The sequence below is a fragment of the Empidonax traillii genome, unplaced genomic scaffold (genome assembly GCF_003031625.1).
Source record: "Empidonax traillii isolate 1590-97213 ecotype Southwest subspecies unplaced genomic scaffold, ASM303162v1 scaffold323:size719838, whole genome shotgun sequence".
Taxonomy (NCBI): domain Eukaryota; kingdom Metazoa; phylum Chordata; class Aves; order Passeriformes; family Tyrannidae; genus Empidonax; species Empidonax traillii.
In genome coordinates this window covers 334,343-361,600 of record NW_020955516.1, presented here as the reverse complement: position 1 = coordinate 361,600, position 27,258 = coordinate 334,343, and the positions used below count along the sequence as shown (strand labels likewise).

The 27,258-nt window shown below is 40.6% G+C and overlaps 1 protein-coding gene across 2 annotated transcripts; it reads right to left on the bottom strand.

The window, feature by feature from the left end:
• Positions 1–85: 85 nt before the first annotated feature.
• On the bottom strand, positions 86–27,258 carry NISCH (nischarin). Of its 2 annotated transcripts, XM_027891591.1 has the most exons (21): positions 27,072–27,258; positions 21,587–21,670; positions 20,664–20,846; positions 17,373–17,421; positions 15,628–15,791; positions 14,010–14,105; positions 13,465–13,560; positions 12,997–13,149; positions 12,419–12,487; positions 11,763–11,948; positions 11,433–11,561; positions 10,861–10,974; positions 9,936–10,044; positions 7,177–7,298; positions 6,847–6,902; positions 5,039–6,355; positions 4,455–4,629; positions 3,182–3,335; positions 2,490–2,618; positions 1,960–2,121; positions 86–1,493 (listed from the first exon to the last, which is right to left on the bottom strand). In XM_027891591.1, the coding sequence occupies exons 1-21, from the start codon at positions 27,156–27,158 to the stop codon at positions 865–867; spliced, it is 4,263 nt and encodes a 1,420-aa protein (XP_027747392.1). In that variant the 5' UTR covers positions 27,159–27,258; the 3' UTR covers positions 86–864. The 2 variants fall into 2 exon arrangements, with proteins under 2 accessions (XP_027747392.1, XP_027747393.1); XM_027891592.1 differs by lacking the exons at positions 86–1,493; positions 1,960–2,121; positions 2,490–2,618; ... (2 more) ...; positions 5,039–6,355; positions 6,847–6,902 and having other exon boundaries at positions 7,186–7,298; positions 9,928–10,044.

Genomic DNA, 27,258 nt, shown 5'->3' with positions numbered 1-27,258 from the left:
AGGAGCATAATATGTGCTGCTGAATTGCCATATGGTATCCTGCAAACACAAGATAAAAACTTGAACAAAGACAAGGCCAAGAGAAAACTGTCAAATTACACTTTATTTGTATTGACAAGATAGGCAAAAGAAAGACTTTGTGTTCAGAGATACAAATTCATTATTTGCTGACAAAATGCTCATATACCCATGTTGGGTATTTCCTATTTCCAGAAGATACTGAGGGGATCTTTACCAGGGAATTCTTTTATCCTAGAGTAAGGAAAAAGAATGCCTGTGAAAATAATTTCATAAGAAAATTTGTTACCTGTTTTGTGGCTCAAATTTCACTGCTAGGTTGAAGATTGGCAGCAAATAATTTCATTTGGCCTCAAAGAAAAACCATATGTAAAACTGTAAGATGATTAAATAATAAGCATTAGCAGCATACCCAAAATACTTCTTGTACAAAGAACATTGCACTTGAACATACACAAGCATTTACCCTTATTTACACATTAGAATTTGTATAGAACAGCAAGACTGATATATACAGAAGAACAGTGGAAACCTTAACAGTCCCAGACGACAGTGTTATCTAGTGTTGACTCCTTAATTTTTCCATACAGTTTCCCAGGATGTCTCATGATTTATTTTTTTTTTCACTATATACTATTGCGTAAAAAATAGACTGTACAAGAAGCTCAGTCCCCAGTTAACACTTCAGAGTATTTCTGTGTACTGCACTATGTGTGTTCACTGCACTAGGGAGCAGGGGAGTCCAGGTCAGCTCCTCATGGAAACAAAGAACTTGGCAGGTGCTGTTTACCTAAACACTGTGCTTTACCTTGTACCACACACTGCAATCACCTGGCTGTGCAATAACTACCCTGTGAGTTCCAAAGGCAGTTCCCTCCCACACAGGATCTCCCACTGCCTCGCAAGCAATGAAATTAATTTTTCCCTGCTTTCTGCACTTGGGATAAAAATGTACCACTGGATCTCTCTGCTCTTGCTGCCTTCTTGTTTTGTATTCCAACTTGGGACACTATCAGCTTCTCCAAAGTGATCCAGTGTTAAATTCTGCATCAGGTCCTGATCCTGAACATCATCAAACACAAACGTAAGGGCCTGTGGATATGTCTGATAACCCATAAGTACTCTGTCTAAATCCCGGATTCGTCTTCCATCTGCAAGCTGATACTTATCTCTCTTTGGTGGCTCCTTAGCAAATTCAGGTAGTGGGTAACTGATATAATCTTCATCAAAGAGGAACAAATCAGAGCTGGTCAGTATCAGTGTTTTAGGTTGAAGTGAACTAGTGTTTTGAGCAGATCCTTCAACGTGATTTACTTGGAATGCCAACACATACAGAAGGATGTTGAGGGAAGGAAGATTAGTCAAACCATCCATCTTCTCTGCCACTAGAAAAGCAAGGTCCCCGATTTCCTCTTCATTTGGATAAATAAATTTTACTCTGCTAGAGTGAATCAGTTCGTAATTCTCCATTTTTCCTGCAAGAAACATACATTATTATACATCAGTCCTACACAATAGCTCCTCAATGTACCAGGATAAGCAAAAACCTCTGACAGATGGAAGAATTCACATTTTGAATTTATTCATATGTGCTTTTGCTGATACACAATATTAGAATAATTGTATTTGGATTGCAAATCTCTACTGGAGTCTTTCTTGCACGACCAACATACTTTTTAGCAGATTTCTAACCACACAATTAGTTCAGGTGATGGCAAAAGTTAAAGGAAACACAACTGGATTCTCATATCAAAGATTATCCACCTCCATACACTGACAACGTTCCCACTCCCCAGTTCTGAACTCACTGAAAGCATTATCAGATCACTGAATACAAAGTCCCTGCTTTCAACTTTTTTTCCACTTTTAATCAGTACAGTTTAGACAAAGCTTGAAGTCTGATGCCCAAATAACTCATGACATGTAGGAAGGACCACTCACCTGTGTTTTTACTCCCAAATTCAGAGTAGAAGTCCTTGTCTACTGGCTCAGGTGAGGGTGTGCGTGCAAGCAGAGACAGAACTGCCATGAGCTGCTGGATGAAGGTGTGAGTGTTGTAGCTGTCCCTGGTCAGGCAGGTGACAATGTGATCTGCAGAATGGCCTGAGGAGAGCACAGAATATAATCCACTCACAAACCCATACGTGGCATTATCATTTCTTGAATCAACACGCAACTGTCACAGGAAATTATTTCTTGCAAGGATTATTTCTCCTGAAAACAGGCATCATTATTCAGAAACCCTTGAAATCCCTGAAAGCAACAATAGAATCCTTACAAAGCCCTTAAAAATACATAGTATAATTCCTCCTCATTTAAAATACGTTGTACATTTATGATTCAATTATAGCTATAAGGATTCAAGAAAAATAATACACTCTTCCATCTCACTAATAAAGACAAGAATCCATCTAACAGAAGACTAAAACAAAGCAGGACTGGAAAAACTTAAGAGCACAAGATTTACTCACCAGTAATTCGGAAGTACTGGTCAAACAGGCCAACATTTACTGACTGCAAGTCGTTAAGTTTTAGCACAAAGCAGCAAGAGAGGTGGAAAGAACTGTTTTCACAATCTGAATTCTCTTTGTTCCAAAAATCTGTTTAGAAAGTATATATATAAATGAAAAAGTCAAACAAAAAAAATTATTCTGTTCACAAACTTAATTTTTATATTAAAATCTTATCTCACACTTGAAGAAATTAAGAAGAAAGTGGGTACAGTGGATAATAATTTCTCAAGCAATAAATACACCTGAGTCTCCTTGTTAGCAGCATTTCTTGAAGCAGCTGTCACATAGCAGAGTTAAATCAGCAGATGCATTAACAACCCACTTAAATGCACACCGTGAGGTTCACTACTGTCCACGCACCATTTTGGGTATGAAAGGGCCTTTAGCTGCCTAGGTGATGGCAGGGACTGTGAAATGCCAGAAAAACATGGACACAATGACAGCTGGAAAGGTCTGTCTGAGAAGCAGACATGACTCAAGACCCTGCTTTTTGAACATAAGTCTTATGCAAATACTCTGCATACAGTAAATTTTGCCACTGTACCCCTCAACTAGGAGGTCTAAGTCAGATTATTGACCAATATTGTTACTTCAGTTAAACACGCAGACAGGGATTAAATTTGTAACCTGATTAAAAATGACTATTTTACCTGACTGGCGCTCATCAGCATGAACAAAAGAATCGTCCAAGAGAAAGTAAATAGCTTTTGTTGAGAGAAGCACACAAGCCATCACTTCCACACTGGGAGTCTTGTAAAACAGAACTGAAGACCACATAAGATGTCTCAGCTCTTCATTTTCCACCTAAGATGTAAATTGTGTTTCACAAATCACTTTCACACTTTGATATTTCAGACACTTTCATCACCTTAGAGGCAACTTTAGACTACAAGAGAAGCAACTTCAAAATCTGAAGCATCTGAACATGCAATAGTCAAAGAACACAAGCTCACCTCAAAGCTGCTAAATGAGGCCACAATAGTGGCCACTGAAAATATCTTGTGTTTAAATAAGAGAATTATTTTTCTGTGGGCTAATTATTCTTTTTTTTTTTTTTTTTGAACAAAACTAGAAAAACCAGAAAAACATCTCATGTATAAAAAAGACTTTTTAGAACAGACTCTGCTGACAAAACTTTAATCAACAGAAAAGCAGTGGCCTCCCAAGCCTCAAAAAGTCTACTGAGATGCTGCTGAGGGGCTGGATTTAAAGATCCTCAAGAGAGGACAGAAGCACAGGTGCTGTTCCAACCAGGCACCTTCCCACCTTCTATCTTGATGAGCTTACTGTGAACCCTCAAATGAGTCACCTGCTTTCTTTAGTAGTTCCTCCTGCTGTAAAAAGAGAAGCACAACTTATAACTGTGCTTACTTAAAAAATCTGAAAGGGACATAAGGGAATAAAAAATGGCTCTATTTCTCAAGTTTTTCAACTCACATATGTACTCAGACCTCAATGATTTATCACTCAAAAAGCCACATCATAAATTTAAGGTAAGATTTTTACTTTTAAATTTGATGTTCACACAGAACATAAATATGTTTTTCAGCAATCAGGTTTCTCTGCCCTTGTTTCTGGAGTACCAACAGCCATGAACACGTGCTGCAGTCATATCACAAAACCCAGTCAGAACACTTCTGTTTCACTCCTCGTATTTTCTTTCCTTATCCCACTTTAAAGAAAAAAAGAAGAAAATTCTTGGAGCAATCATGTCTTCAAGATCCTGAGGACAAAACATGCCTGGCAGGATCCCAATTGCTGTGGCAGGGAACCCAAAAGGGAGTAACACAGATAGATTTCTGATCAGGTTTTGCAGAGCTCAACTCCTGTGGCTAAGTTTGAGCAGGGAAGCTCTATTTCTAAGCACACTGTGCAGCACAGAAAGTTCACAAGGCATCTTTTTATACACCTGGTACATGATACCTCTGCAATGTTGGCATGGAAAAACTCAACTAGGGCACTTCCTTTCAGCCCAGCCACGTACTGCAGAGACACAGAGACATGCAGGTGAACAGGGATCTGGTTATCTTCTGTTATCTTCTGCACAAGAAGCTCAGATGGATATAAAGATGACAGTGTCAGGTGAGGCTTGCAAAAACTAGAAGAGATTCAGAAAAAACGGACAAAATGTAAGGAGCTGCAGAGCTTTTCCACAAGAGAATTCATATTTCATTCAAAATTTAAGCCAGGCAACTTCCATTTTTAACAGTTTAAATTATTTATCTTGAGCATAGCTGTCAACCCGCCATGACCTCAGCCTGCAGGCACATGGAGTAGGAAGTTTCCTTCCACAAGAAATTACATTTTACCTTGCAAAACCAAAACAGAAACAAAAAAAAGGTGGACAGGTACAGTGTAGAATAGCCATTCACACACACGTCAGACCAGCGGAGTGCAGAAGCATTTCATCAGTACTACAGTCCAAACCAAATCACAATGACAGCTGCAAACATGCTGGTTAAGCCACACCAAGCACTGTGCAAGAGCCATTCTACAGGGATTATTACCTTGCTGACTGACTGTGCCTGTTTGCCTCCACAATGTGATTTTTTCCAGCATCAGACTTACTTGAAGCTTTGAAAATAATAATAGTCTTAACATCCTGCAGGAGTGTCCTTAACAGACTGTAGATTCTTAGGAAGTGGAATTTCTCATGAGGTAGAACAAACACTGCTGTAACAAATCTGTATCCAACCAGCAACTCCAGCACGTGGCCATCCAAAAATGAATCCTTCTGCGGGATGGAACCGTGAGCTGGATGCAACACTAGTGATGCCAATGGAATTCTGTTCAGCTTAAATACACTTCCAAACTCTTCTGTGCCTACCCATTTACCTGGCAGTAAACTGAAGTCCACCTTTACTATGTACAAATGCTGGGGTGTCAGAAATATCCAACACGGATGGACCACACAGGGACCCTGCTCAGAGGATTTATACACTGAAGAATAAAGTGCAGAACACAAAACATTTTTTGACCATTCTCTGGTATTGCCAGCTGTCTCTGGTTGATGCAAGACTTCCTGAACATTGGTTTTATTCCCACTAACAAGATATGTTGGGAAACAACCTTTTATTTCAACATCTTCTGCTGAAATGCAATTCAGTTCCATAAGCTGACAGAGGAACTCTTGGAGGTTTGCTTTCCCACAGTACAATGGGGAGCCTGGTAACACTGATGTGTAGTGTTGAGAGCAACAAGCGTGTAAACAGGAATAAAAGTCTTGAAGATTCTGGGAGTCTGAAACAACAAACAAGCAGTTGTCACTGGTTTTCAGCTTCAGAGCTAAACAGATTTCTGGCAGGAGAAAGCCAAATTCTGTTAGATCAGCGTACGGAAAACACAGCGTTAATTTCAAGGCAGAAGGGATGTGCTGGCAGTTCCCTCTCAATTCCTGGTGAGGAATCTCAAACACAGCCAGCATATCATCGGTCAGAACCAGACAGGAAGCAAACTGTCTGAGTTCCTTATGGACGTGGATAGAAAAACTCCAGAGAATTTTGACTATGTCCACACACTCCACTGCTGGGCTGTCAGATGCCTGAGGATCTGAAGTAGTGCTGAACTCAAAAGTCTGATCTCCTTCGTGAAGTCCCATCTCAAAATATCCATCTTCCTTGTCTGTGGTTGTGGAATTACCTGGAGAGCTTCCTTTATTCTCTGTGAGGGAGGGGGGAGGTTTCTGCACGGTCTGCACGATGGAGGCAGAAAGGTGCTGGATAAAGTCCTGGTTTGTGGCAGTGTAGGACATACAGTTAAAAGGCAGGATGACGGTGTCACAGGGGTCAGGCACCGCACAGGGCTCTTCCTCGGAATGCTCCAAGCTTCAAGAGAGAGAAGAAGACTCAGTAAGTACAAACTTGAGCTTAAAAATAGCCATGGTTACCTATAATTCATGGTGCTGCTTCTCAGATCTTTGAGGTTTAACTTGTTAACACAGTTAAATCATTGTAATTTTGTAAAATATCCCTTTGTACCGCACACAGCCACTGATTTTAAAGGCTGGTAGTGTGTAATTCCATAGAAAGTAAAAACTAAAATGGTCAAGTCATCTTTCCTTTCCCACCCCAGTCAGCACATCCTTATGAGCTAAAGGACTATCAGTACAGCCAGTGCTGGTTTTGAAACTGCCAACTGCATTCCAGGGTTCAAAGATGAAAAACACCATAAAATTGATTTTGGTTCAAAAACCCAGAGGCAGAACACAATGAAAGAGACTATTTTGCCTGAAAGGTTGGGTTTAAGAAAACAGCACCCACTGTTATTACACAAAAGCTAACAAGGATTTAAACCAGAACTTCTTTGTGTAGCTTACCACATCTGATGGCCACTTCCATACTCTTTGCATGAATCCAATAGAGAGGCAGGTGCCTAAGGAGAAAATAACATCAGGAAGTTGTCAACTACTTCGACATCAGCACACAGGAAAAGCAAAGTTAATGCTGGTTCACACTTTCTAAAGCTGTCCAGCTTGCTGCAAAATCCTGTTGTACTCATGGCCAGCTGAACAGCCATCCTCTGAGGATCCAGAAACACTGTTTGCTTTAGGTTAGGCATTCAGTGAAGGCAGAAAAAGAATGAATTACTATAATAACTTAAGCTTAAAAGAATAAGTTTGCAAAAGCTTTTAAAATACCATAATTACCTGATTTTTACATCTGGAGTCTGGTATTTCAAAGCATCTCTGGGGAACTGTATGGTCTGTAGGAGTCAAACAACTGGACTGCAAAAAACTGCTGGCTAGGACTGTTTCTTCACAAGTTATTTCTAGAACAAATATAAACAGTTCTTTAAATCACTGATGTAAAACCAAAATGAGTGTCTAATAGTACCTGTCAAACAAGTGGAATTAAATTTGTGTAATCAAGATCAAAGCATAAATTGTTAAACCTAAAGGATAATTTCATACAACAGCCAGGACAAAAAAAAGCAGGCAGAATTTGAGTTTACTTACACAAGTAACTTTAGGTGCACTGAGAATTGCATTAAAGATTGCCAAAGCCCATTTTTCAAGCTAACAATCAACTTAAATCTCAACAGCTGGTGTAAGAAATCTTCACACAATTCAGTTTTAACAGAATTAGTCTGTTGCCAGGCTGGCAAAATCACAGCAGAGGCCTCTTTGTGAACTTTGTACATGCTCTCAAATTTCTGTAGCTTCAGGAGAACAAGTATAATATCTGTGTACAACCTTCGGATGAAAACCTCTGCTCCCTCAAATGCCACTTGAAATATTATTCTCACCTTATTTGGAACCTTTTTCAAGGATCCAAAGCTGAATTATCACTAAAACCCGATCCTGAGTGCAGATAAACCAACAGCCTCAGGGATATTTGACTCTCTGCCTGTTTGACATTCACAGTATCACCCTGACACAACAGAGCAAATCAATTTTCAGCACTGCCCCCGAGCCAGCCAGCTCCAGGATTTAAACGTGCAAAGAAACACCAAAATGACAGTAGGGATGTGTTTCTGGCTGGAGCATGAAAACTCCTGCATGTATCTTTCTGGAGGGATGGTAAAGTTCAGCACATTACATCAAGTCATCCCATGGTCAGAGGAAACACAAGAGGTGTTTGTTATTTGAACAAAATACTGTGTTAGCAAGAAGGAAACGTGAATTGACAGGAAAAACAGAACACGAGCATTATTTTTGGGTTTCTGTTTCCCATATAAATACTGAATCTTTTTCCATAAGCCACTTGCCCGTGATATTTAATATGAATAACATGTTACGGAAACAGATGGTGTCTCAAACGCAGAGAAAACAATTCATAGAAACAGCATATCAGGAAATTAATTCCATTATTCATGATTTAACAGTGAAACTACTTGCCTAGCACATCTCCATTTTTTTAAATAGATTTCTCGAAATCAGTAGTTTGAAAACAACCCTTGATAGCTGGGTACATAGCAAGTAATCCATTTTTATTTTTAAAGCTGAGAAATAGCTTGCCACAGTCTCTGTTTTCCCACTATTTATAAGAGCCTTTCCCAAAATTCTACTGAAGGAAGCTTATGGCAAAGGGCTAGAGTAAATAAGCCTTAGATCTTACACAGTCTCTCTATAAGACTCCTAATTTCTTCAGAAAAATCTACATTTTCTTTTCTCCAAGGACACATTTGATCTGTAACATTTATTGTAATAGAAAAGACAACTGATGAATAACTAAGGCAGTGCCAGTGGTTGCTGACATGCCTTTTTTATGGCAGGTCCTGTATAAAACTGCAGGTTGTTAAACAGTTACAGGATTGACACAGTCTGTCAAATGCTTAATACTTTAAAGCAAGCATTGACTTAATTTTGGAAAAAATGGTATTTAATCTGCAGATCAAAAGTGATCTAAAGAGACTACAAAAGGAAAGTACATGAATAGCAACCAGCTCTGCATCAAGGTTTCAGTCCCTTAATCAAATGCTGTTGGAGCAATTTCATTTTTCTAGAGCGAACTAAGAAAGATCTGCTAATTCTGCAGAAGTCACAGCAATGGACCTTTTTCAGAGGTCAAGCTTTTCAGGGATGTTCTCTCCCTTATCCACCAATCCACTGATTTACTGGTAAGAGGAAGCTGTGCCAGGCTGAATAATTGAGAATAAAATCCCTGCTCTTTTCAATGGTTACAAAGTCTTCTCTCACTGTGCACATCCTACAGCACTTTAGCTTTTCAATCAGACAAAAGCCAAAACCAAGAAGTATCTTTATCTCCTATCAGTCACAAATGAACATTCACATTAAGTCAGTCTTACAGGCTCCTGCAAAAAAGGAAAGTTAAGTCATTCTTCCAAGTTCTGAATGCAACCACCCCCTTCTGAGTTCCTAATGCAACAGGCACGATTATTGAAACACACAGTAAAAAACTTTCAGGTAAGGTCAGCAGCTACTGTAGAGCACAACTGATGTGCTAAAATCACAACCTCAGCCAGAACATGAATCCCACAACTGTCTTTTACTCATCTCCTTTTTGTACCTTCCTTCTGGTGTGACAGAAATACAGCTCTTGCAAAAAAGCAATAATGGAGGACATGCTGTTTGAGCTCACATTTTTCAGACCAAGAAGCAATTTTAAAATATGTCTGTGTATGCCATGGGTTTTACATTAAGGCATGTATCTAAAACTGGAAAAGATGTCTAGTCTTCTGCAGGTGAATTCTGCAAGATGACACTGAACAAGCCCTGTATCCAAAATTCCACTCCAGTTCATTAACGCTACAGGGAACAACAGGTCAGTTCTGCAGAGTCACAAAAAACCACACAACTTTCACTTTCAAAGCCAACACTACCAGGTCTTTCTGCTGGTCTTGATAAGCCCTATATCCATGCACATAATATTCATGTATATCAATGCAGCTTAGAAAAGCAGAACCAAGAGGCTCAGCCCAGCAGCACGATACATACATGATTACCTTGGCTGGAGCTGACAGGACGAGGCAGAGAGGGAGAGGAAGGACGAACAGTAAGAGAAGAACAGTTTGATTTGGAGCTGGCAGCAGTGAGCCTGGAGTCCTCACTGATCTAATAAAGAAAGTATGCAGCAATTAAAGAAAAAACCTCAACACACAGGACACATCAGATCCTGAACTAAAATAAATCTACCCAAGCTTTCTCAGTTTTAGTAAAAAGAAAATTAGTGCCAGCTTTTTTTTTTTTTTTTTGGGGGGGGTGGGGGTGGTCACCTTCTCTAAGTTTCAATTTTCACATTAAGTGGGATTCCACTAAGAATTCATTTAGAGAAGTCATTCTGATCACTGACTAGTCACTGCATTGACAGAACTGGCAGTTTCCCAAGCCAAAACCAGGATTTCCACATTGTAGGGACAGAACCTGTTCTGTCCATAAATTTATTACCAAAACAGGACTAACCAACTACACAGTACACAGCCACACACCAGAGAAGGCAAGGAGAATTCAGGTTTCTGATTCTCTGCCACTGCTAAATAAACCCACAAGAAGGAAGTTTGGGAAAGTCATTTCAGTACTCTACCACACAAGCAGGAAAATCACAGCTCTGCCATACTTGTAGGAGATGTAAAATATGGCTGTTAAGGTCAGATGCAAATTCATAGTGTACATCATTAAGTCATTTTATCTTTTCCTCCCACTTCCTCTCTCCCAAGCCAGCACAAAAAGGAAGGTCAGATAACTACCAAAACTGCATTGAAAACTAAATAAGAAACAATCTTAAACGTTCATAACACATTAAAGCATCAAAAGCATGAAAACTTCAATGCTAAGGAAAGTTTAGTGAATTCTGCTTACATCTAATTTATGCAAATAATTTTGTAAGCTGCTTCTGTATACAGTACATTCCATTTCTCTCACCAAACTCACCTTTTTATCAGAATTGCTCAGTTTGTATTTCACCTCCTTTGCTTTTTGAATAGCTTTTAGAACTTCCACTGTGTCTAGTTCCTTTTCTGTGGTAACAATGTTATCCAAACAAACCTGAAAAAAAGTTAAACCATCTAAAAGCATTGAAAACAAGGCACCTCCTTCTATTTACAAATGGAATAATCAAAAATTACCCTTAGCTTACTGCAAATTGTGTGCATCTTTGTAACCACGACACAGAAACAATTATCACATTAGGCCTGGCTCTAACATGATGAATCTGATGCAAACTCAGTAATGTTTGCTAAGCTTAACATCCTTCTAGCACAGCTGTGTTTCAGTATTAACACACTGTTACCTGATGAAGGCAGGGTAAACTTCCCTTTAGATACAGGAACACACCTGAATAATATTTACATGGTTTAATTTTCTAAAGATCTTCAACACACATTAAAAACTTATCTGTTTTTTAGAACATTTCCATTACTTTCCTCACCAGGCTATAAACAAACAAACAAACAAACAACTTTTCCAAAGTGTAGCTTTTAAGGAAGAGCAGCACCCTGGCTCACCTCTGAGGCCCTGTCTCCAAACTGAGCAAGTACTTTGGTCCGGTAATCGGGGATGATGCTCAGAGGGTTGCTGGATAACATCACCTTCTCTAAGCACGGCAGGTTTCCAATATTCTTCACTTCATCAATCTGAAAGCATTGGAATAAAAGGGTCAATGCAGACTGGTCAAATGAAAACGAGCACACAGATTGAGCATTACTTGCATAGATCACATATATACAAGAACCAGCAAAAACTGTCATAGCCACTTCTATTTACTTGCAGTTTCACTCACAGCAAGAACTGGCTGTGATCTAACACACAATTCCACACTGAAAGGCAACAGTTACCTGTTCTATTTTGTTGTTGCTTAGATCCAAGTTGACTAATGAGTACAGTTTGTTAAGACCACACAGCCTTTCCAGCTGATTTCCAGCTAAATTCAGAGTTTTGATGTTTCCCAGTTTTGTGTAAACACCTTCCAGAGATGTAAGTTTGTTGTAGGATAAGTCCAGGTGAACAAGGTTGTACAGATGCTACAACAGCACAGAAAATCCACGTCACACACCAATTGAAATTGAACAATTGCAAAGATGCTGTATTATGGCTTGCTCAACCTTTGTGCAAGTGTTTTCATGCTGGACATTACATAGCATGAAAAACATGCCATGAAACTGCACATTACACAGGTTCAAGCCTGTAGAAAGGAAATGTCCTCAGCTGCATTTTTACCAACCCACAGATACAGCTGGCAATGAATTAATTTAAGAACTAAATGTTGTATGTCAATATTGGCAAAGCAATTCAAATATCCAGAGCATGTAAGAAATGCAGCATTAAAATAGTACTTGATGTTACAAAGAATAAACAGTTTGGGCTTAAACTATTCTCCATGAAGATGAACAAAATTCTGAAGCATGAAAATCTGTGTTCTAAGGTTCCTGGCAGCTGGGGGAAAGAAAAAAAAAATAAAATCACTTTCAAAATCACTTTTGAAAGCACTTACCTGCAAATTTTCTACCAGAGACACCTCATTGTGACTCAAATCCAGGAACTCAATCTTTGGGATTAATTTCTAGACAAGAAAAAATACATGTGTTAAATGCATGTTAGCTTATATATCAGTCTGCTGATCAACAAGCAAAGGAAAGGTATTATCTAATACAGTCTCTTTTCTCAGCTTTTGGCATTAAAAAAGCATTCTGTATGTCCTAGTGCAACAAAGAGTTAAATCTTGCTCTTAAGAAAACCAGGTTACTCTGAGGGGCACAGTTAAGTTTTAACCTGAAAGAAAAAATTTTAAGTGGCCTAAAGCTTTTAATAGTAGAAGCATGTTTCAAAAAGTCAGTATTTAAGGAAATGTTGCTTACAGAGCACAAAATGATAAACTTTTCTCCTTTGGCAAAGGAAATACCAAAGTTCTTTTAGAACAAATCTCCTCAGCATTAAGCTAACCAACAAAGTGCAACTGAAAGTCTTGCAGGAAAAAAAAGAAAAATACAGAGAGCAAATGCAAAATCCCTACTGTGTATGATGTGCCACAGATCAGTCATACTCTTTCCACAGAGAAAAATTATTTCTTACCACTGAATCATCAATTTCAGAGATGCTATTGTGACTCATATCCAAAGTTGTCAAAGTTCTCCAGGTTGGGATAATTGCTGTCACTGGGCAATTTGAAGTTGCATCCTCTGGCTCCCAGTGATCAAACTCAGAGGCCTCAGGCACCAGGATTTCCTGTTTAAGACAAGCACACCAATACAAGGCTCACATCTTCAGTGAAAGCTCACGGTTTTGGAAACAATCCCAAAAACCTTATGTAAAAGTAAGCATCAAAAATATCCCTATGAAGGGGCACATCCAAACACCACCTTCACTTAGATCTGAGGTTCTGTAAGGTTAGCAAACCCTTACAGTTCCATGGTTTTAAGAACAGAACCTGCAAGAGGCAGTAAAGAAAACTACCTGGACTCCAAATGGTTATTTCCACATCGTGCATGTTGGTTTTGCATGTGCTTTGAACACTCACCAGAAGTAGGAACTCACTCTTACCTTCATTGATGTTGCTGAAAATCGAACACTCAGTGTGGCCAGAGCATGTTTGGATGAAGTCAGCCCTTTGATAAGCTTTCCCCCACAATGACTGATCTATTAAAAAAAAATCACATTACAAAGTCAGAAAAGCTACAACAGACAAATGAGACATGAAAGAGGCAGTTAAAAGCTTCAGTAGCCAATTCTAAAGCAATTTGGAAAGTAGTCACAGCACTCCCTTAATCTCCTGAGATTATCATGTCAGAAATGCATCTGGCAAAGCTAAAGCAAGAAATCAGAAACATAACTACAAAAGTGAAATTCAAACATATATTTGAACAAAGCTTCTCCACTGACTTTCTACCTGTTCCATGTATTCTTCAAGGTGAAACATCCTTATTGAAAGAAAAACATTGTTTCAAAAATGAAACAATCCTTCTAAACTCTGCATTTCCCAATTCCAGCAGCAAACCAAAGCACAGAATGACCAAACGTGAGATATATGCAGCAGAGCTGGCATTTCCAGAGCCTCTGTGAAATTATGAGCAGTATCTCAGTCATACCTCTATTTGATAAAGCGATTTGAAAATAGACAGATCAAAAGGCAAGAGATGCTCCTGAATGTTGCTGGTCCCAAAAGGTCCCCCTGTTCCAGTGACCTGCCATTTAAGACATTTAAGAACAGGGTTAGTGCACATAATCCAACTTGTCCATATTTCAGAGTCTTACACAGGCAATAGCACAAATGGAGCAGCTTGGAAAGACAGTCAAAGCTCCAAGCAATTTTTCAAGTATGCAATTATTCATGACACTTGCAAATTAACTCTTCAGGAAAAAAAAAAAACAAAAAAAAACCAAACCATTAGTTGCTCCAGTTAAACGCACTGAACCTGAAGTGCCACCTTGTGATTGCATTCTGTTAACACATGGGGCACGCAAAAAAACAATTCCATAAAAGCAAAGCTGACCATTCTCAGCTGACAAAGCCAGAGCTGCATTCACTGAGAACAATTTCTTGAAACACGTGAACCCTCCGAGTCAGCACTGCCTTCAATTCCACTAAAGGGCGGAAGTTCAAGGCATTGACAAGAAGGGTTTGAAGAAAATATCAGACACTGAGACACGTCAATAAAAATGCATCTGGTATTTCCATATGGTCATTGGATTCTAGCACCAGAGCATGGCAGTAGCCTAAAAAACAGGTGGTTTCATTTACATTTGGTGTGAATATAATTTTGGGAGAAAACTCTAAGGTTTTTCTCTGCTCTTATATATCTTACAAGCTCTGAACGTGCCCACTCACAAGCATTCAGAAGGGCTAGAAATTCTGCAGATGGCGATTTTTCTAAACAATAAGCTCTTCTCCAGCCAGAAAATCCTCCCTTCAGATGATTCCATCCAGAGGATGGCAAAGGCAACTGCAGAGCCACAGGAACACCATAACAGCTGTGGTTTCACCTTCACAACTTCCCAAGTGCTCCAGAGAAGCTTCCCCCGATCCACCACTGGGTTTCAGCTCTGAACACACCACACACTTAAAAAGCAGCTCTTCATGTAATAAAAGGGCTAAAAAGAGTTTGAGTCATAGCAAGTGGTGTTTAAAAAAAAAAAAATTACTCAGAGAAAGTCTTTTCAATTCACTTACTTGGTAGCAAAACAAAAATTTAAATTGGTTCCAGACAAAAAGAATCTGTTCTGAGGCCATTTTATATTTAATCTGAAATGGTATTTTAGCTAGGAACTCAGGGCCATCTCATCTGTGAAACTGAGGCTTTTTTTAGGGTTTTATGTTTAACTTTCAGATCCAGTCAAAGTAAGAAAGGGGACAAGCTTTATATAAATACACATATGCATGTGTACACATATACACTGGCTTGCCCATAGTGTCTCCAAAGAAAGCAAGGTTGAAGGGAGCAAGATTTATCTCTCTGCCCATCCCAAGCTGCACCCAGTAAGATTCTGTAGCTGCTTCTACAGGGAGAGCACTGCTGAAAAAAGCCACATCACACAGCTTGGATTGGGAGCAACGTGTGTATTGAAACATAAACACCTAACACTGACCTCTAAATGCTTGTAGGTGTTTACCAGTGCAGTTCTCATCCATTCACATCAAAATTATGCTAAGCAGCATGTTAGTGTGGTAGAAACAACCTCTCCAGTGCCTGTGCAAGCACAGCTCACCTTCAGATACTTGAGCCTACAAGTGAAGTCCAGAATATGCCCTAGGTCTGTTTTGGCATCTCCATTAGCGCAGGTGGGTTTGCCCTGCAGCAGCTGCTGTGTGACAGCGTACAACTGCAGGGGTCTGATGGTGAACACTTCTCCGGCCATCAGCAGCTGCTCCCCTGGAAAACAGGACCGTGGGATCAAACACGAGGCTGCAAGGCTTACAAAGGAATAAATGGCACATAGAAAATGTAATGTAAGAGGTTAAATGTTTGTCATTTATACTCTAAACTCTCAATTCAGGTACCAAAATAGTGTAATTTTCTGTCAGTTTGAACTGTCACAGCTGAATTAACGGGTTTGTTCTTTATAACACAAGAATAATCCCAGTATTCAAATGGGCACTCATTGTACAAGCCTGAAGTTTCTACTGCAAGTAATAGCAATTTCCATCAACCTAAACAGGACTGGAATCAAAGTTCATTTACATAATTTAAGAATCAAACTTCTGTCATACCTTTAAGTTTATAGCAGTTAGGACTTTTTCTATCCAGGAAGCACAGCATCTGCCAACTAAAATACAGACCTTGGATCTTCTGCTATGCTGCCTAAATGCAGACTTATAGTAAATATGTTTTTTGCAGACTGTGAGGACTTTCAAAGCAAACTCCCAGAGCAGAAAATGCCTTATGTAATAATAATTTCACAATCCCATTTCATTCTAGGAACAGTAGGATGCAGCACTCAAGAGCCTCTCTGAAGGCACCACAAGAGTCAATGTGGATTATGACAGTTGGAACACACATCAGGACAAGAAAACATCAGCTTTCGTGATAAGCAGAGTTCTCAGAAATGCTCTGAGGGGTAAAATTCCCTTCAGCTTCAGTGGGAGCAAGTCCAAGAGTCCAGCTGCACATCACTGGAAGGCTCCACTAACACAGAGCACTCATACATCAGTGGATCTCCTATCAGACTGCAGGCACTACAAAGTCAGGAAAGATTTCTTCAGGAGCTTCCTTACAATGTTCTAAATTTGCTGAACAGACCCTCTGAAATGGCTTCACCTAAAGTTAATTTTGTGCCAGAACAATCTGAAATGCCATGCTGAAACATGCTTCACCCTATGGTCTCAGTCAACTGGAATTATCCAGTAGCACCTTGCAGGTCCTTCAAAACAAAAACAGCACAGGTTAATCGTTTCACATGCCTCCTGCTGTTAATGAAGCAGCTGGAGCTGTTGCAGTTTTACAGTAAGAGCATTTCATTTTCATCTGCCAGCCTCAGAAAAGCACATCCTTTAATTAACTGACCAGAAGGTCTCCCGTTTCCTGAATTCTGGAAGAATAATATTTAGATATATCAAGTGATCTCCTGCATTTCATACACTCTATACTAGGACTCACTGACACAACCCAAACTTCCTTACAGGTTACACTAAAACACACTGAGTCAGAAAGCTTAGCAAAAGCTCCTGACCACCAGCACCACATCCTGTCCCTTGAGGACACAGACTAGTGGGGCCTTTTCAAAACCTAAACTCATCAATTTCTTTCCTTTCCAAAAGTAGCTGCAAGACTGTTACAGCTCCTCACAAAATGCAGCTTGAATTAAAATGCAAACAGCAAGAAAAAGGTGAAGAGAAAGAAGGCAAAGAAAGTATAACAGTCTGATATGGAAGATCACTGTCTGGAGGTAAAATATATGTGAATAGATGCACACAGAGGAAAACATTCCTGGTTAAATACTTCCAAGTTCTTTACCTTTATGGAAGAGCTCTTCAGCCAATGCAGCAGTGATCCCATTGATCTCCTGCAAAGAATAAATCATTGTAATGAAATTATTTACAGAGTTCCAATTTTTCAATGTGTACCTTTGTTGAAGTCTCCTTTTTTTTTTGCTGCAGTACAGGCAGATGTGACTGTCTCTTACTGATTTCTTTGTAGCTTGAAAATGTTTACTAAAAAGTACTTGAAATTATTTTATTTCATATGCTTTTTATTTCCAAGATGAAAGATGTTGAACTACATTTCACTAATCACATCCTGCACATATTAGAAATGGGTAGCAGCAACTAAAGCAAGTATTATCAGACATCACCTGCCCAACTTGAAAGGTCTGTTATGAAGAAAATATTACAAGTTTAGCGTTCTTCAAGTTTAATGTTAAGACTACCCTAATCAAGCACTCAACATTTCCTCAGAATATCACTAATACAGAGAAAACTTCAGATTAACAGGCCTACAGGGAAGAAGAGATACACAAAAAGTAATTATTCTTCTGGACTCCAACTCTACTATGCTTGCTGCAGAGGAATTCAAAACCCCCTTTTTCCCATCCTCCATTTTCAGCTTCCTGGACCCCCCAGGTGCTCAACCTGCATTCCCAGGTGCACAAAGATCAGCACAAGTATTTCCCACCTGGGCACACCTCTCTCCACAAAAAGCAACTGCTCTGTGCAAGTCCAGAAATAGTTCTGAGCATTTCCAACAGCTCCCTCTCAAAGGCCCCCAGAAAGAGCAAAATAAAACTCTCTGTGAGGGTGAAGCTTTCCCTAGACACACACATCTCCTTTGAAGGTGGCTGCAAAGGATAAACAGATATTATGGATCAACACAGAATGAATATTTCATGAGTTTACTTTGCTGACAAATACCTCATGATTCATAACAAGGCAATAACATCCACAGGACATCTGCAGCAGACAGCTCAGCTCGTTTGATGAGGCAAGAATTTCAGAACAGCACATTCTTAGTGTAACTGCAACCCCACTCACTGAGGATGAACAAAGCCTCCTCACCACAGTTTGGAGAACAACAAGCTCAAAGCTGTATTCCAAACAAAATTAAATAATTCTGGTTCTCATTTGAATAAGCCAATTACACTCATCTGGCAAGCACAGACTTAATTGAAAACTATACTCTGTATCCCTTTTGTCATCTGGGACAGAGCTGAAATTTTTTCTACATTCATTACTGCAACAAGATTATGACTGGGACTGTTCAGTGACTAGCAGGAAAAAAAAAAAAGAACTATTGCTGTCAGATCTACAAGAGACTTCTGTCTTGGCTCTAACTGCTCATATGCGTCACACCCACAGAAGTCCATTGTGTGCAGGTGTCTCTGAACAGCAGTTTGTGGGTGTTCAATGCTTTACTTGCGAAACCTTTCATCTGTAAGTTAACAAACGAAATCTGCTCAGATGACAAAGTACAAGACAGTGCAACAAAATAAGCATCCCCATATCACTGAGACATCCTTTTCAATGTCAGAGTAACAACAGAGTTCTAGATTGCTGTCACATGCAACTGTTTCTCTTTACTAAGCTGTACCTGTGACAACTAAAGGCTTCAAAGTGGGTTTTAATGTATTTATAATAGGTATTTCTACTTGATTTAGTTCTAATAACCTGGGAAATAAAATTAAATAATCCCTATTGGTAACACAAACAAGAATAGGTAAAAAATATTGCAGCCTTCCTACATCAACTACTGAGGTAGTATCAGGGATTATGATGGCTCCAGTACATACACGGGTTGTCTGGTAACGAAACTATTTTAAAAGATCAAAGTTCCACAGAAAGGTCATTTTCCAGTAGAATTGCTGTGGTAAATATTTAGCTTTTTTTGCTGAATAACTAACACATTTTTGTAAATATTTAAAAGTATCCTAAAGTTCCAAAGAAAAAAACTGAGTTTACAACTAAGTCAGAGTCCCCTAGAGCACAGAAATGCAGATTAAGCAACAATTTCTCTCTTAATACCGAAGTGCAGTACAGAAACAGGGAAGCATTCATATCCAAATACTGCTAGTGCTCTGGAAAATTAAGAAAAAAAAAAAGATGAACATTACAACAAGAAGAAAATAGTCTTCCCCAAAAAGCAAGAAGAAGTAGGAGGAACTTCTGCCTGCATAAAACCATTGTTGAGGTTACAACACTGAAACATTAATGAAACAGGCATCATTTACAGGACAGAGCAGCCACAGAACAGAAAAATTATGCAACTTACTGGTGATCAGGAATTTTTGCTCCATCTGAACAGATTTGTCCCTACATTCTCATACATTTTTAATACATTTAAAACCTCTAATCCATTTCAGAATGCTTAACAGTGACAAACCAGTGCTTCTCTCTCAAATCTGCAGGGCAGTTGAAACCCGGTGAAGTAAACCTTCCACTATCCTTATCTAAGTCACTCTCTGAAGTCTCACCAGGATAATAATGTTCACATAACATGACTAAAACAGGTTTAACTTCCTCGCTAAAACTTAATTAACACACCTAATGGACCACTCGTGACTCATTTCTGAAGTCTTCCTGTGAAACCAGGAAGGGCCTTCTCAGCACATCCCACCCCAAAGCAATTACTGCTCCTTCCTTCCATTCAGCTCTCCAGTGCATTATCCTCTTCACCAAGTTCATTCTCCCCCTTACAATATGATGCCATATTGCAAAGAAAAAAAAAAAAAAAGCCTAATTATACACAAGAGATGAACAAACAAACTGCAGCCTGAACATGAAATCAAGTAATTGCTTCTTGCTTCAGGCATCCTTTACGGTAACATCCTGTCTGCTGGCTGGAGCTGTTTCCCCAAGGGCCACTCCATCAGTGTGCTTCCCATGGAGAAGCACCATTTGTCTTCATCTGGGCTACTGGAAACGGTTTCAGTGTGAACCACAGCTCTAACCATCAGCCACTAAGTAGGGGGGGTGTGGATCAATTATGCAATGCTCACTGGAGAGCCAGTGCTATTGACTACAGACTGACAACCAATTCAGCTCCACATTTATTCACAGCTGCCAACTATCCTGCCAGCGTTTATTTTCTCCACTTAAGAGTCCCTGCCCACACCACTTCCCAGCACAGCACCTACTGCAAGAAAAAGTGGTGTCAAAAATCTTAAAAAAATCGTGCTTTGTTTGTTCCATTGTGCAAAATGTTGGAAAAGTACTGTTTCAGCTAATTCATGAAGATTCCACACGAGCCTCTCCAAGTCAGAGAACCAGGGAAAGACACTGAGGCCTCTATTCAGACACTGAAAACATAACTTACATATAAATGAAAGTGTAGGAAGTGTGACAAGACTTTTGGAGCAGTAACAGGGAATTTGAGCAGCAGGGTTTGCAGGTAGACCTCTAACTCCTTTTGTCTTTTCTCCACCAGGCTTTTGGAATTTTTTCCAATGATCTTCTTTGGAGGTAACAGATTTTTATCTATTTTCTTTTCTGAAACAAGCTGAAAGACAAAAACCAGAGTTACTACCTGACTGACCATCCGTACTTGCACAAAAGATGCAATGGAACACATTAAGAGCATGTTGCCTGATATCGTGGTGGGATCCAAAATTAAAATTACTCCAGTAAATTTAGCTACTGGCTTCAAAGTGTTAGGTGTTTTCAGAAAGAACATTTTGTCATAGAATGATAAGAAGTTTAATAACAGTGTCTTCTGTCAGAATCACTCACAGTACCACAGAGCAGAATGTAACCAATGTGATAAAACAACAGAATAAGCAGAGCGTTTCTGAGAGAGCAGTACAGTCTTGAATAAAGTGGACTTTCCCCCCATTTTCACTTGCTGTTTGTTATTAGCACTGGTTAATAACTACCCATGCTACTTTAAGGACACTTTTATCATCCACCTCACCCAGAAGAGAATTTTTTCCAATCCAGCTTTAGGTTACCAGATCAGCTGGTCATAAACATGTTTCTTAGCTAAAGAAGTTCAGTGAACTGCCCTCTCTGACACAAACTTCCATCCAAGGCTAACGCTGGCCAGGCCAACCTCCCCCAGCTCAAGAGGGGAATGTAACAGAGGCAAGTAATTGTTCACCCAAAAAGGATTTAGTCTGCAGTTCAGGTAGTATCTGGCAGATTTTCCTGCTCTTTATTGAGGAAATAAATTATGTAAAACAGAACTACATGAACTGTCCCATGTTTTGTAAGAGACCAAGGCCACAGTTTTAATCCTCTTACCTTTTCATGCAGGTCATGGAAATCACTGTAACGATGTTTGACTGTCCACTGATGATTGCCAACACTGACCTGAATAATGTACACCTGAAAGGGAGAAATTCAAGTAAGGGAACTGCAAAACATTTGCCTTAAAGAGAAGTGACTGGGAGTCAGGCTGGTTAATGGAGCACTGCAAGGTGATCCTACATTCTGAAAGTGTCACAGCTAAGCCAAACCAAGGTGACTTTGCTGGTGCAGGTCCCTTATCTCATTCATGACGCTGCTCCACACACAAGAACATGCAGATGCCTCAATGTAAAGCAAGGCTTTCATTTCTGCAACCCAAAGGTTAATAACCTAGGTCTCTAAGCTACTTCTTTTTCTGAAGGTTTCTGCTGACTGAAGTTGGTATTCATAACTATCCACAAGCCTGAGGCAGCAGCATCCCTTCTTCCATCTACCAAGTTCCACAATGGGCAGAGGAACTTGGTGAGTTCCTGCTGTCACTTTAGTTAAGCATAAATCTGGAACTTAACCCTTGTGAAATGTAGACAAATCCTCTGGTTGGGTGGGTGATATTTTACTCTTTTTAGGGTAAAGAGCACAAGATAGCTTCCTGAGAGTTACAACTGTGCCTAAAGAATCACTACAATTATCTAAAGCAAGGCCACAGTTCCTTGCATGAAACGAAGTATTTTTAGCCATGCATGTACCAAACAAAGATTCTCACTGTAGGTGGCTTTCTGGACTGAACGGTACTGGTTCTGCAGAGAACTCAGTCTACCTTTGGATATGCCAGAAACAAGCCATCCCAAAGAAATTTTAAAGATACAAAACGAAACACAAATTAGAAAACAAACAAAGCTCTGCAAAACCAGTTCTAGAGCTACTTGAAAACAACAAATTAAATAAACTGTATTATCCAATCCAACTACACTCCTTAGGGAAGACACCAACTCATAATCAAATCTTGAAAGCATTTAATACAGTTGAGAACTTGCTTACTACCACAGATCACACAGAGCTGACTCATAGCTGCTCTGAGAATGATGCACATCCAGTTGCTAAACCCACTTGAGAAAACAAAAAGCATCAAGACTTTCGATGCGTTACGTAAAAGCCCAGTTTTCACATTCTGTTAGTACAGACCAGCACGCCGTCAAGCATTACACAGAACACCACTTGCATTTTAAAAGATGGACTGTTGCTCATGCCAGTTTTAATTTTGTGAGCATCTGCCACTGCCTGGCTGAACAAAACCCAAGTCCTAAAGAGACCCGACTCAAGATGTCTGACCAGTGCCTGCAGCAAGGGACACGTCAGTGCTGGAACGAGCCTGCACACACAGATGAGTGCCCACACAGAATCACAGACTCAATTAAGGCCTGTGCCTGCTTTCCCATCATGTTGTGTTGGGAAACAGCAGACCAGGATTAATCACTGTGCCGGTGACAAACTAGAACAGGAATAACCCGAGCGCTCCAAAGCACCTCACAAGCCTGAGGAAAGCAAGGAGAGACTCAAACTGAAGGTACAAGTAAAGAAGCACCACATTTATAAGCCATAATAAAAAGACCAGTTCTTTTGAAAAGCTAAACTATAGGAGATGAAGCAGCAAATCTAAGTGCACATTAAGTACACAAGGCATAAAACCTCAGATTAGACATACTGGAAACACAGTAACTCCCCAACTGACACCTCAGGGGATGAGGAAGGAACGCCCCTCTTTGTATAGAACAGTCTGGGGAAATACATAATAAAGGTTTCATATCCTTTTGATGAAATGGCAAGCACTGAGCACTTCTGGACACACAGTCCTTGGCCAAATGGATTGTTTGGTCAGGAAACTCCCTGTTAAAAGCAGTGTTTACATGTACTGATACAATTCCTCAAATTAGGTCTGTAAAAGCTGTAGCATCTCACATCAATTCACAAGTTGCCATTACCTTGAAGAATGATACAAATGTTTCTGTGCTCCAAAGACTTCTTCCAGTACAAAAGTAAGTAATTTCAAAGCCAAAAAATCCCCTTAGAGATCTCACTTTTTTAGTTCCTTAAGTTTATCTTCAACGAATTTTGAGTGCACTAGGCTGACAGTTGATGGGAATGCTCTCCAAGGGCTAAAGGCATTCAGGGAGAGACAAAATTCTCACACTGAACTGTCTCCCAGACGGAAATGCACCATGTGAAATCTCCACCCAGATTTATGCCACAAAATGCATTTCTACAGAGCTTGAACCCAGAAGGGTTTATATTAACAGGTTTTCCTCTTCCCTCATCGCTACCAAACCTTTCTGGATAATAAATTTTGTACATATTTCTACAAATCAGTTGGTTTCGATTAAGTTCTACTTTGTAAAGTGTTTAGTGTCTTTGCAATGCTGTATATTTTATTTTCTAACCAGCCACTACAAACCTTTTGCAGTGAAGAGCCCACACCACCAAACAGCATCCCTTCATCTCTCTAAATATTTCAAGGTGAGATATGTACTAAATGTTTTCAAGGTAGCTGTTAAATGAACAGCAGTGATTCCAAGACCGCCTTTTATTTACTTCCTGTACATGGTACAAGAATCTGCCCACCTCAATTTACATGGAAAACTTGCATTTCTAAATATTCTTCATCCAACTTAATATACTTCAGTATAGTAAAAGAAACAAAAAAATAAAACCCCACACTTAAATGACAGGGTTGTCCACAGGAAGCCTGGGACACAGGTGTCACTGCAGCCAGTAGGTCCCAAATTCCAGACCAGTGATGCAACCACATCATCTCCTCCCTGCCTCAAGCAGTCAGACAGTTTACACCCATTCAAGGAAGCCACAGTGTTTTCTTTAAATATCAAAGCTAGTATTTATATTAAAAACAGCTGCAAAAGACAGGAAAAGCAGGAAGGCAGTTTTAGGCCAAACAAACGCATAGCAGGAAACAAACCAAGCACTGACAGCCTTGAGGCTTTCTCTAACCCAGTCTTCAGTCAGCATCAAGCTGGACCAGCATACACAGGAGAAACACCCTGTAAAACTGTTCAGACTGTACTAACCCAACAAAAAACCCCAAACAAACAAACAAACAAAAAACCAAAACCAAACTTCGAAGTGCAGTATTTTTTCCTGCTGGATTTATCCAGACCTTGCCTACCGCCCCAATAACTCCAACAAGAACAACATTTTTAAAAGTATCAAAATTACACAGAACTGTGGACCCTCCTGATGTGTTTTACAGGATTTAATTTCACAGCTGTCAAATGGACATCATTAAAGTCCCCCTCTATTGAAACTGAGCTCTGAAAGACAGAGTACTACAGGAAGCTCTTATGCCAGAAGAAAAACAACTCTTTCAAGGCTGTAAATGGGACCACTGCCACCTGACTACTACGTGTTACAGGATGAAGATGCAGCTCCCTACAGCCTGTATTTCCTTTCCCACCTTTACACCCTCCAACTTCTTCTGCCTGGGGCAGGGCTTTGTCATCACTTTAAGTGCTGCTCATCTCATTGGAACATTGAACACATATGCTATTTTTCCTAAACCTTTTCACTTTGTGAATAATTTTGTAAAACTTCTGTTTTCATTGAAAGATCTATTCCTACACTTCTAATGGTTTGGGCCTGACTCATACAAACTGACTGCAGGTTTGGAGTCTTCATAGCTGTTTTGGGAAGTTTACAAACAGGTAAGCTTAGTGCCAGCATGCCTCCAGAAATGTATCAAGATAATCCAAGTGGGACCAAATACTGGTAACTCTTGCCTTTCACACACTCTAGTTTTAAAGAGTGCTTTAAATGGCTTTAAATGGCTTTAAAATAGCATGGTATTTCCACAACCGTAATCATTAAAACAGAAATCTGGCCTCGAAAAAATAAGCTTCCTTGGGCTTAGGTGCCACAGCTTAAAATGTTATCTCCAGCAATCAGCTGAGCACCACCTGCAGCAGAGGTAAAACACCTGAGCTACAGTTCAGTCTGGAAGGTTAATGGCTAATTACCAAAGGCTGGCTCTCCCACAGCGCTAGTTTGCAGGCTGAAGCAGCAAAGTAGGTGCTGTTTCACCTCCTGCACCCAGGACCACCAGTGGAATAAGGGGACAGATGGCACCGACATTTTCCCACCTAAACTCACTTGGTTTTCTCATTCACTCAGATACTGCATAACACGAATGGAAATTGTCCGCCCCAACTTTAACAAGTCTCAGTTCACACCTGAAATGGAAGTTTCCAGTCCCCACACCACAGGTCTCACTGTGCCTCTCTGCTGATGGAGGACCGAGAGAACAAACCCGCCTGGGGGATGAACCACACGGTAACACAGCTGGGTGACACTCCCCACAGTGGCATTTCTGTGAATACACATCGTGGAACTGACAGAAAGAGACCAGGCAACGCTCAAAAATTCATGCTAAGCTTCTAACACCAACTCCTTCACTGAATGCTCAGGACATTTTTGGCTGTAAATATGCAACTCACATCTGACAGTCATTCCCACACAATCATGTGTCAAGGGCTGTCACCTGGGAGGGAGTTCAGCCCCTCATGTGCTACAGCTGTGCAAAGGCTCTGTCCTACTAACAGCTCAGAAATCACTCTCCTGTTGCTCTGTTTTCTCTGGGTACCTCTAAAGAGGCAGGAACATAAAGCATTACTCGTAACCACCACACAACTTTCCGAATGCTGCCTTTCTAGAACATTGCTACCTTTTCCTTTTAGGTTTCTACGGCAGGAAGAAACCTGATGTCATCATGTGCATTCTACCAAAAAAAAATTACACTAAAAAGGCAGAAGCAGAAAACATTTCTCAGTTATATAACTAAAGGGTGGTGTGCTCAAGGCATATTTTGTCTGCAATTATGCTGAGGTTTGTTTTATGATGAGCTTCTTCCTGAAAAACAGACCAGTTAACTCTTGGTAGGATGCAACCACACAAAAACAAGTTATACATCAAAGATACCATTCCTTCCCCAGCAAGAACGCTGCCGACAATTAGCCTTTTTTTTTTTTTTTTTTTTTTGGTGGGATAAGAGAAAAACTATCCATCCCAAATCATCCGATTTCCTCCGAAAATAAGATCAGTTTTACAAGAGGGATTTACATGATATTGCCCTCTGAAGGAAGGATTTCCTATGTTTAGTCCAGCTTTGAAAGCGACGTTCACCCGACAGCAATCTTCCATAAACAGACGCACGTATACATAGATATATATGGGCAAGAACGCGACGCTCGCTCGCTCAGCCTCCACCTCTCCCGCCGGACCAAGGCTCCGCGGAGCTCGGGGCCGGTTCTCCCGGCTGAGCCCCCGCTCCCAGGCGGCTCCTTTCCCCGGGCACGGAGGATAAAAACCCTCAGAAACTCGTGCCAAACGTCTCCCGCTCCGTGCTCGGCTTGGGCACAGCCTCCGCCCGGGCGCTGCTGCCGGGACACCCCGGCAGCGACCCGACCTCCCCCGGCCCCGCTGAGGCGGCGGCCCCGCTCCCCCGCTCCGCCCCGGCACGTCCCGCACGGCCCCTCACCGTGTATGTGTCCACCAGCTCGGAGCCCAGCACCCGGGCCTCCCGCGGGGGCTCCTCGCCGTCCTCGCCTCCCGCCGCCGCCTCCATGTCGCCGGGAGAAGCGCCGGGGCGCGGCCGCTCAGGCCGTCACGGCTCCCCCGCGGCCGCCGCCGCCCGCCCCCGCCGCCCGTCCGGCCCGCGCTGCCGC

Coding starts and splice junctions, on each gene's coding strand:
- NISCH (XM_027891591.1), bottom strand. CDS start 27,158: ATGGAGGCGGCGGCGGGAGGCGAGGACGGCGAGGAGCCCCCGCGGGAG. Junction 15,792..17,372: donor TGAAGAGCTCTTCCATAAAG/GTAAAGAACTTG, acceptor CCTGTTTTCCAG/GGGAGCAGCTGCTGATGGCC. Junction 3,336..4,454: donor TCCATGCCAACATTGCAGAG/GTATCATGTACC, acceptor TTTACATCTTAG/GTGGAAAATGAAGAGCTGAG.